A 10,675-nucleotide genomic window follows, 5' to 3' on the forward strand; every position below is an offset into this window, starting at 1 on the left:
TGCAGAAGAACCTGTAGACTCCATGATATCGCAGTTCCCTCTACAGAGCATGGCTGGGAATCACAGGAAAAAAGTAACAAGCCAGATTAAATCTTTCACTGGGCATCTAAATAGAAAAGGAACATATGGAGACTCAGATTATATTGAAGCAAAAACTTTAATGAGTCTGAAGAAGGAATCAAAGCAGCTCATGGTGGAAGGGATGGAGTCCAGACTGCCACAAGGACAGCTGGCAGTCAGAACCCCCATCACCACAACAGGATGCATGTCTTCCTCCTTCACATGACAAGAGGGAGAACAAACAGTAAGGACACTCTTGACTTGCTTCCGGATGAACCCATGCAACAGGACAGCAGGAGACAACAAGGACTCATGATGCAGAGAAGAAAGTGGGAGAAGAAGATGTCTGCTGGCCATGTTTCCAGACAGCACAGGCTGGCACCCTGGCTTCCCTCTCTGCTCTGCAGGAGGCCACGAGGGGATTCAGCCCATCTGGAAACCCTGGCCAGCAGCTCCATCCTCAGTCCGGCACCTGGCTTCGTGCTTCCTGGTCGATGCACTCACTGGTCATCCTCGTGGGCTTTAGCAGGGCAGGCACCTTCTGCCACTGTAGCGGCCACCAAAGCCAGAGAGGCCAAAGCCCCCGGAGGAGATGGGCACTCCCTCCTCACTCAGAATGCTGCCAACGGCAGCCGAGGTGGTGGATCCCACAGCGGTGTTCTGGGGGAAGGAGCTGAGGATGGGGCCGGGCAGGGTCACCACCACGGGAGATGGTTCAATCACCACACGGGAGTCCTGGCACTGCCGGACACAGGGCTCGTTGCAGCTGTTGGCAAGCGGGGTTGGGCCACAGGGACGGCACAGATCATAGCAGGACATGGCTGTGGGATGGAGGCGTACCTGGGAGAGAGGGCAGGGAAAGAACAAGCAGCGTGTCAGCAGCAGCCTGACAGCCTGCTGGCCAAGACAGAAGGCATAGTCTGGGGAGCAGCGACAGGCTGTGTGAGGACAGAGAGGGGCTTGCGAGCCTGTGTCCCCAAGGGCCCCTGCAAAGACAGCCCAAGACCTCCTCCCACCTTCCCCCACAGTGGCGTGCAGAACAGTGATGGAGGGAGCAGCGTCAAGGGGCAAGGCCCACACCAAAGCTGCACAGAGGCAAAGACTCGGTCAAGGCCAGAAGGCCAAGGGGAGAAGAAGAGCAAGAGGGGAGTGAGGAGAAGGCACTTGCAGCTCACCTTGTTCACCAAGGAGGAGAAGGCAAGAGAAGTGGATGAGGCAGCCTGCTGTTGGATGACTTTTTATACTGTTCCAGACTGCCCCAGGCCCAGAGGCACCATTTGCACAGGTAATGTTTTTACTAGCAAGCTCATCTCACATGCAAAATATTACAATTTAAGAATCTCTGGCATTTATTTGTTCCCTGCAATGCTCCCTTTTCGTTTCCTTGCTCATGTCATAGCCATTCTGCCACGCTGGCTTCTTTCAAGTCACAGGATTAGAGGCCAAAATGTTTCCAGGCAAAAATACACGTCAGCACAAGGAGATGATGAAGACAATGATGAGGATTGTCCTACCTCTTAAGGCAATGCGAGCCTCTTACTCCCTGGAGCCTTGCTTCAGCACTCGTCCTGATATTTGGAGTACATCTCCTCCCTAGCCTTGAAGTTTCAGGCTGGACTTCCAGGTGTGAGGGTCAGCATTATCAATCTCCCTCCTTAACGCAGCGCTTACTCAGGTTCTGTTAGTCATTGTATTTCTAGGCAAGGCACCTCTAATCTTGGTTTTAGACTCTCCCTCAGATTAACTATTGCTCTTGGGAGAAATGTGCCTGGCTCTTCTTTTGTAACCGTACTTCTCCCCTTTGTACCTTCCTGCTTTACAAATCTTAATTCCAAGAATTGGGAATGAAGGCTGCTGCCCTCCCAAGACTTCCTGCTGGAGAGCTTCAATAACAAAAGCACATGCTGAGTAATTGATACACATCACTCTGCCTGCCCATGTCTTTGCGCCCTGGCTGTCCAGACTGACAGCACAGCAGGCACAAGCACATATTTGGTAGGATTTCCACAGGACACCTCACCCACCCTGCTCAGCAGCACGCGTGCTCTGGGAGTCCTCACAAGGGCAGCCAGATGAGCAAGGGCACCAGACGTGCCCCTAACTCTGCCTGAGGCAGGATCAGAGTGGCAGGAGCAAAGCAGTGCCTGTGGAGGACAAGAGTGTGGGAAGGGGGAACTGAGAACAGAGCTGTTGGTGTGCCACAACCTCGGTCTCCCCAGCTTGAGGCCAGGGTGGAGGGACAAAGCAATCATTGGCTTGGGACCACCCCAGGCACAGCCTGCACAGCAGCAGAGTGGGATTTTTGGAGGAGTCCTGCGGGGCTGCTCCAGACCCACTTGGCTTCAGGACACAGTGATGCACACATAATACCCTGCAAGACATAACACTTTTCACCACAGGAATGCTCCAGTTGGGAAGAGGATACTCGTCCTGCTCTATTCCTGTCCTCTGCAGTGTTTTCAGGACAAGTGAAAGATTCTCCATAAGCCCTTTCAGAGGAAAGGAAACAAACTCCGCATCGCCATTCACCTCCCCTCGCCATTATACACACCAAGGCTGAATTTACCTGCATCGTGCCAAGATTTAAACAAGGTTCACATCACCCTCTAAAAGCTGCCCTGGCTGCCACCTGTCCCTTTGACTTCTTTGGGACTCCCTCCTCTTTGTGGCTTTGGCAGATGTGCTTGGAGGAGGGATGGGCAGAACAAAATATTTAGAGTGGTAATATACCATCAGAGCTTCACCCAGCTGGGCATTGGCCTGCACAAACATACCTTCCAGCAATTCAAAGGTTTGCTTCATCAGCTGGCAGACAGGATCAAACCTTCGTTGTGGGTGATATGACAATTAGAGAGAGGGGGCTCCTGGAAACCCTCCTAAGATCTTGCCAATACCGCACCTCTCTGTCACTCCTACAAAGACCAAATTCCTTAAGGGTACTAGTCATTGTGGCCAACGTTTCTACGTCTGGGTGGAGGTCGGTCACAAGTGGTGTCCCTTAGGGGTTGGTCTTGGGACCGGTGCTCTTCAACATCTTCACCAATGACATAGACGATGGAATTGTGTGCACCCTCAGAAAGTTTGCAGATGACACTAAGCTGAGTGGTGCAGTCGATACAATAGAGGGAAGGGATGCCATCCAAAGGGACCTGGGCACGCCGGAGAAGTGGGCCCATGAGAACCTAATGAGGTTCAACAAGGCCAAGTGCAAGGTGTTGCACTTAGGCTGGGGCTATCCCAGTTATTTATATAGACTGGGAGAAGAAGAACTTGAGAGCGGCCCTGTGGAGAAGGACTTGGCGGTCCTGATGGACGAGAAGCTGGACATGAGCCAGCAGTGCGCACTTGCAGCCCAGAAGGCCAACTATTTCCTGGGCTGCATTAAAGAAGGGGTGGCCAGCCAGGAGAGGGAGGTGATTGTCCCCCTCTACTCTGCTCTTCTGAGACCCCACCTGGAATACTGCATGCAGCCCTGGTGCCCCCAGCACAAGAAGGATGTGGAGCTATTGGAACGGGTCAACAGGTGGGCCACTAAGATGATCAGAGGGCTGGAGCACCTCTCCTATGGAGAAAGGTTGAGGGAACTGGGCTTATTAGCTTGGAGAAGAGAAGACTCCTGGGAGACCTCATTGTGGCCTTCCAGTACTTGAAGGGAGTGTATGAACAGGAGGGGGAACACCTGTTTACATGTGTTGGTAGTGATAGGAAAAGGGGGAATGGTTTTAAACTAAGACAGGGGAGATTTAGGTTAGATATTAGGAGAAAGCTTTTCACTCAGAGGGTGGTGAGGCACTGGAACAGGTAGCCATGAGAGGATGAGGATGCCCCATCCCTGGAGGCAATCAAGGCCAGGCTAGGCTAGAAGTGTCTCTGGGCAGCCTGCTCTTCTGGTTGACAACCCTGTCCAGAGTAGCGGGGTTGAAACTAGATGATACTTAAGGTCCTTTTCAACCCAAGCCATTCTCTGATTCTATGATCTCCTACAGGCATGAAGGAGATCCACATTAGGACCATATCCACCCATGCTTTTCCACTCCAAGACATCACAGTTCCCCCTGGAAAGGTTCACTGGACATCCCAATAGAAAAGGAACATAAGGAGACTCAGATTACCTTGAAGCAAAAACTTTAATGAGTCTGAAGAAGGAATCAAAGCAGCACTTGGAGGAAGGGATCCGGCCCAGGCTGCCACAAGGACAGCTGGCAGTCAGACCCCCCATCACCACAACGGGATGCACGTCTTCCTCCCTTGCATGGAGAGAGGGAGAAGAAACAGGACACTCTTGACTTGCTTCCGGATGAACCCATGGCACAGAACAGCAGGAGACAACAAGGACACATGATGCAGAGAAGAAAGCGGGAGAAGAAGATGTCTGCTGGCCTTGTTTCCAGACAGCACAGGCTGGCACCCTGGCTTCCCTCTCTGCTCTGCAGGAGGCCACGAGGGTATTCAGCCCATCTGGAAACCCTGGCCAGCAGCTCCGTCCTCAGTCCGGCACCTGGCTTCGGGCTTCCTGGTCGATGCACTCACTGGACGTCCACCTGGGCTTTAGCAGGGCAGGCACCTCCTGCCACTGTAGCGGCCACCAAAGCCAGAGAGGCCAAAGCCCCCGGAGGAGATGGGCACTCCCTCCTCACTCAGAATGCTGCCAACGGCAGCCGAGGTGGTGGATCCCACTGCGGTGTTCTGGGGGAAGGAGCTGAGGATGGGGCCGGGCAGGGTCACCACCACGGGAGAGGGCTGGATCACCACACGGGAGTCCTGGCACTGCCGGACACAGGGCTCGTTGCAGCTGTTGGCAAGCGGGGTTGGGCCACAGGGACGGCACAGATCGTAGCAGGACATGGCTGTGGGATGGAGGCGCACCTGGGAGAGAGGGCAGGGAAAGAACAAGCAGCGTGTCAGCAGCAGCCTGACAGCCTGCTGGCCAAGACAGAAGGCATAGTCTGGGGAGCAGCGACAGGCTGTGCGAGGACAGAGAGGGGCTTGCGAGCCTGTGTCCCCAAGGGCCCCTGCAAAGACAGCCCAAGACCTCCTCCCACCTTCCCCCACAGTGGCGTGCAGAACAGTGATGGAGGGAGCAGCGTCAAGGGGCAAGGCCCACACCAAAGCTGCACAGAGGCAAAGACTCGGTCAAGGCCAGAAGGCCAAGGGGAGAAGAAGAGCAAGAGGGGAGTGAGGAGAAGGCACTTGCAGCTCACCTTGTTCACCAAGGAGGAGAAGGCAAGAGAAGTGGATGAGGCAGCCTGCTGTTGGATGACTTTTTATACTGTTCCAGACTGCCCCAGGCCCAGAGGCACCATTTGCACAGGTAATGTTTTTACTAGCAAGCTCATCTCACATGCAAAATATTACAATTTAAGAATCTCTGGCATTTATTTGTTCCCTGCAATGCTCCCTTTTCATTTCCTTGCTCATGTCATAGCCATTCTGCCACGCTGGCTTCTTTCAAGTCACAGGATTAGAGGCCAAAATGTTTCCAGGCAAAAATACACGTCAGCACAAGGAGATGATGAAGACAATGATGAGGATTGTCCTACCTCTTAAGGCAATGCGAGCCTCTTACCCCCTGGAGCCTTGCTTCAGCACTCGTCCTGATATTTGGAGTACATCTCCTCCCTAGCCTTGAAGTTTCAGGCCGGACTTCCAGGTGTGAGGGTCAGCATTATCAATCTCCCTCCTCAACGCAGCGCTTACTCAGGTTCTGTTAGTCATTGTATTTCTAGGCAAGGCACCTCTAATCTTGGTTTTAGACTCTCCCTCAGATTAACTATTGCTCTTGGGAGAAATGTGCCTGGCTCTTCTTTTGTAACCGTACTTCTCCCCTTTGTACCTTCCTGCTTTACAAATCTTAATTCCAAGAATTGGGAATGAAGGCTGCTGCCCTCCCAAGACTTCCTGCTGGAGAGCTTCAATAACAAAAGCACATGCTGAGTAATTGATACATATCACTCTGCCTGCCCATGTCTTTGCGCCCTGGCTGTCCAGACTGACAGCACAGCAGGCACAAGCACATATTTGGTAGGATTTCCACAGGACACCTCACCCACCCTGCTCAGCAGCACGCGTGCTCTGGGAGTCCTCACAAGGGCAGCCAGATGAGCAAGGGCACCAGACGTGCCCCTAACTCTGCCTGAGGCAGGATCAGAGTGGCAGGAGCAAAGCAGTGCCTGTGGAGGACAAGAGTGTGGGAAGGGGGAACTGAGAACAGAGCTGTTGGTGTGCCACAACCTCGGTCTCCCCAGCTTGAGGCCAGGGTGGAGGGACAAAGCAATCATTGGCTTGGGACCACCCCAGGCACAGCCTGCACAGCAGCAGAGTGGGATTTTTGGAGGAGTCCTGCGGGGCTGCTCCAGACCCACTTGGCTTCAGGACACAGTGATGCACACATAATACCCTGCAAGACATAACACTTTTCACCACAGGAATGCTCCAGTTGGGAAGAGGGTACTCGTCCTGCTCTATTCCTGTCCTCTGCAGTGTTTTCAGGACAAGTGAAAGATTCTCCATAAGCCCTTTCAGAGGAAAGGAAACAAACTCCGCATCGCCATTCACCTCCCCTCGCCATTATACACACCAAGGCTGAATTTACCTGCATCGTGCCAAGATTTAAACAAGGTTCACATCACCCTCTAAAAGCTGCCCTGGCTGCCACCTGTCCCTTTGACTTCTTTGGGACTCCCTCCTCTTTGTGGCTTTGGCAGATGTGCTTGGAGGAGGGATGGGCAGAACAAAATATTTAGAGTGGTAATATACCATCAGAGCTTCACCCAGCTGGGCATTGGCCTGCACAAACATACCTTCCAGCAATTCAAAGGTTTGCTTCATCAGCTGGCAGACAGGATCAAACCTTCGTTGTGGGTGATATGACAATTAGAGAGAGGGGGCTCCTGGAAACCCTCCTAAGATCTTGCCAATACCGCACCTCTCTGTCACTCCTACAAAGACCAAATTCCTTAAGGGTACTAGTCATTGTGGCCAACGTTTCTACGTCTGGGTGGAGGTCGGTCACAAGTGGTGTCCCTTAGGGGTTGGTCTTGGGACCGGTGCTCTTCAACATCTTCACCAATGACATAGACGATGGAATTGTGTGCACCCTCAGAAAGTTTGCAGATGACACTAAGCTGAGTGGTGCAGTCGATACAATAGAGGGAAGGGATGCCATCCAAAGGGACCTGGGCACGCCGGAGAAGTGGGCCCATGAGAACCTAATGAGGTTCAACAAGGCCAAGTGCAAGGTGTTGCACTTAGGCTGGGGCTATCCCAGTTATTTATATAGACTGGGAGAAGAAGAACTTGAGAGCGGCCCTGTGGAGAAGGACTTGGCGGTCCTGATGGACGAGAAGCTGGACATGAGCCAGCAGTGCGCACTTGCAGCCCAGAAGGCCAACTATTTCCTGGGCTGCATTAAAGAAGGGGTGGCCAGCCAGGAGAGGGAGGTGATTGTCCCCCTCTACTCTGCTCTTCTGAGACCCCACCTGGAATACTGCATGCAGCCCTGGTGCCCCCAGCACAAGAAGGATGTGGAGCTATTGGAACGGGTCAACAGGTGGGCCACTAAGATGATCAGAGGGCTGGAGCACCTCTCCTATGGAGAAAGGTTGAGGGAACTGGGCTTATTAGCTTGGAGAAGAGAAGACTCCTGGGAGACCTCATTGTGGCCTTCCAGTACTTGAAGGGAGTGTATGAACAGGAGGGGGAACACCTGTTTACATGTGTTGGTAGTGATAGGAAAAGGGGGAATGGTTTTAAACTAAGACAGGGGAGATTTAGGTTAGATATTAGGAGAAAGCTTTTCACTCAGAGGGTGGTGAGGCACTGGAACAGGTAGCCATGAGAGGATGAGGATGCCCCATCCCTGGAGGCAATCAAGGCCAGGCTAGGCTAGAAGTGTCTCTGGGCAGCCTGCTCTTCTGGTTGACAACCCTGTCCAGAGTAGCGGGGTTGAAACTAGATGATACTTAAGGTCCTTTTCAACCCAAGCCATTCTCTGATTCTATGATCTCCTACAGGCATGAAGGAGATCCACATTAGGACCATATCCACCCATGCTTTTCCACTCCAAGACATCACAGTTCCCCCTGGAAAGGTTCACTGGACATCCCAATAGAAAAGGAACATAAGGAGACTCAGATTACCTTGAAGCAAAAACTTTAATGAGTCTGAAGAAGGAATCAAAGCAGCACTTGGAGGAAGGGATCCGGCCCAGGCTGCCACAAGGACAGCTGGCAGTCAGACCCCCCATCACCACAACGGGATGCACGTCTTCCTCCCTTGCATGGAGAGAGGGAGAAGAAACAGGACACTCTTGACTTGCTTCCGGATGAACCCATGGCACAGAACAGCAGGAGACAACAAGGACTCATGATGCAGAGAAGAAAGCGGGAGAAGAAGATGTCTGCTGGCCGTGTTTCCAGACAGCACAGGCTGGCACCCTGGCTTCCCTCTCTGCTCTGCAGGAGGCCACGAGGGTATTCAGCCCATCTGGAAACCCTGGCCAGCAGCTCCGTCCTCAGTCCGGCACCTGGCTTCGGGCTTCCTGGTCGATGCGCTCACTGGACGTCCACCTGGGCTTTAGCAGGGCAGGCACCTTCTGCCACTGTAGCGGCCACCAAAGCCAGAGAGGCCAAAGCCCCCGGAGGAGATGGGCACTCCCTCCTCACTCAGAATGCTGCCAACGGCAGCCGAGGTGGTGGATCCCACTGCGGTGTTCTGGGGGAAGGAGCTGAGGATGGGGCCGGGCAGGGTCACCACCACGGGAGAGGGCTGGATCACCACACGGGAGTCCTGGCACTGCCGGACACAGGGCTCGTTGCAGCTGTTGGCAAGCGGGGTTGGGCCACAGGGACGGCACAGATCGTAGCAGGACATGGCTGTGGGATGGAGGCGCACCTGGGAGAGAGGGCAGGGAAAGAACAAGCAGCGTGTCAGCAGCAGCCTGACAGCCTGCTGGCCAAGACAGAAGGCATAGTCTGGGGAGCAGCGACAGGCTGTGCGAGGACAGAGAGGGGCTTGCGAGCCTGTGTCCCCAAGGGCCCCTGCAAAGACAGCCCAAGACCTCCTCCCACCTTCCCCCACAGTGGCGTGCAGAACAGTGATGGAGGGAGCAGCGTCAAGGGGCAAGGCCCACACCAAAGCTGCACAGAGGCAAAGACTCGGTCAAGGCCAGAAGGCCAAGGGGAGAAGAAGAGCAAGAGGGGAGTGAGGAGAAGGCACTTGCAGCTCACCTTGTTCACCAAGGAGGAGAAGACAAGAGAAGTGGATGAGGCAGCCTGCTGTTGGATGACTTTTTATACTGTTCCAGACTGCCCCAGGCCCAGAGGCACCATTTGCACAGGTAATGTTTTTACTAGCAAGCTCATCTCACATGCAAAATATTACAATTTAAGAATCTCTGGCATTTATTTGTTCCCTGCAATGCTCCCTTTTCGTTTCCTTGCTCATGTCATAGCCATTCTGCCACGCTGGCTTCTTTCAAGTCACAGGATTAGAGGCCAAAATGTTTCCAGGCAAAAATACACGTCAGCACAAGGAGATGATGAAGACAATGATGAGGATTGTCCTACCTCTTAAGGCAATGCGAGCCTCTTACTCCCTGGAGCCTTGCTTCAGCACTCGTCCTGATATTTGGAGTACATCTCCTCCCTAGCCTTGAAGTTTCAGGCCGGACTTCCAGGTGTGAGGGTCAGCATTATCAATCTCCCTCCTCAACGCAGCGCTTACTCAGGTTCTGTTAGTCATTGTATTTCTAGGCAAGGCACCTCTAATCTTGGTTTTAGACTCTCCCTCAGATTAACTATTGCTCTTGGGAGAAATGTGCCTGGCTCTTCTTTTGTAACCGTACTTCTCCCCTTTGTACCTTCCTGCTTTACAAATCTTAATTCCAAGAATTGGGAATGAAGGCTGCTGCCCTCCCAAGACTTCCTGCTGGAGAGCTTCAATAACAAAAGCACATGCTGAGTAATTGATACACATCACTCTGCCTGCCCATGTCTTTGCGCCCTGGCTGTCCAGACTGACAGCACAGCAGGCACAAGCACATATTTGGTAGGATTTCCACAGGACACCTCACCCACCCTGCTCAGCAGCACGCGTGCTCTGGGAGTCCTCACAAGGGCAGCCAGATGAGCAAGGGCACCAGACGTGCCCCTAACTCTGCCTGAGGCAGGATCAGAGTGGCAGGAGCAAAGCAGTGCCTGTGGAGGACAAGAGTGTGGGAAGGGGGAACTGAGAACAGAGCTGTTGGTGTGCCACAACCTCGGTCTCCCCAGCTTGAGGCCAGGGTGGAGGGACAAAGCAATCATTGGCTTGGGACCACCCCAGGCACAGCCTGCACAGCAGCAGAGTGGGATTTTTGGAGGAGTCCTGCGGGGCTGCTCCAGACCCACTTGGCTTCAGGACACAGTGATGCACACATAATACCCTGCAAGACATAACACTTTTCACCACAGGAATGCTCCAGTTGGGAAGAGGGTACTCGTCCTGCTCTATTCCTGTCCTCTGCAGTGTTTTCAGGACAAGTGAAAGATTCTCCATAAGCCCTTTCAGAGGAAAGGAAACAAACTCCGCATCGCCATTCACCTCCCCTCGCCATTATACACACCAAGGCTGAATT

At 53.2% G+C, this 10,675-nt stretch overlaps 3 protein-coding genes across 3 annotated transcripts; all 3 read right to left on the reverse strand.

The window, feature by feature from the left end:
- Positions 1 to 566: 566 nt before the first annotated feature.
- On the reverse strand, positions 567 to 1,300 carry LOC136788166 (feather beta keratin-like). Its single transcript, XM_066986238.1, has 2 exons — positions 1,236 to 1,300; positions 567 to 900 (listed from the first exon to the last, which is right to left on the reverse strand). Exon 2 carries the CDS (start codon positions 877 to 879, stop codon positions 583 to 585), a length of 297 nt encoding a protein of 98 aa, XP_066842339.1. The 5' UTR covers positions 880 to 900; positions 1,236 to 1,300; the 3' UTR covers positions 567 to 582.
- A 2,868-nt stretch (positions 1,301 to 4,168) lies between these two features.
- On the reverse strand, positions 4,169 to 4,927 carry LOC136788167 (feather beta keratin-like). Its single transcript, XM_066986239.1, has one exon. It carries the CDS (start codon positions 4,903 to 4,905, stop codon positions 4,609 to 4,611), a length of 297 nt encoding a protein of 98 aa, XP_066842340.1. The 5' UTR covers positions 4,906 to 4,927; the 3' UTR covers positions 4,169 to 4,608.
- A 3,267-nt stretch (positions 4,928 to 8,194) lies between these two features.
- On the reverse strand, positions 8,195 to 9,433 carry LOC136788134 (feather beta keratin-like). Its single transcript, XM_066986125.1, has 2 exons — positions 9,288 to 9,433; positions 8,195 to 8,952 (listed from the first exon to the last, which is right to left on the reverse strand). Exon 2 carries the CDS (start codon positions 8,929 to 8,931, stop codon positions 8,635 to 8,637), a length of 297 nt encoding a protein of 98 aa, XP_066842226.1. The 5' UTR covers positions 8,932 to 8,952; positions 9,288 to 9,433; the 3' UTR covers positions 8,195 to 8,634.
- Between the last annotated feature and the right edge of the window lie 1,242 nt (positions 9,434 to 10,675).

The sequence above is a fragment of the Anser cygnoides genome, chromosome 33, assembly GCF_040182565.1.
Source record: "Anser cygnoides isolate HZ-2024a breed goose chromosome 33, Taihu_goose_T2T_genome, whole genome shotgun sequence".
Classification (NCBI taxonomy): Eukaryota; Metazoa; Chordata; class Aves; order Anseriformes; family Anatidae; genus Anser; species Anser cygnoides.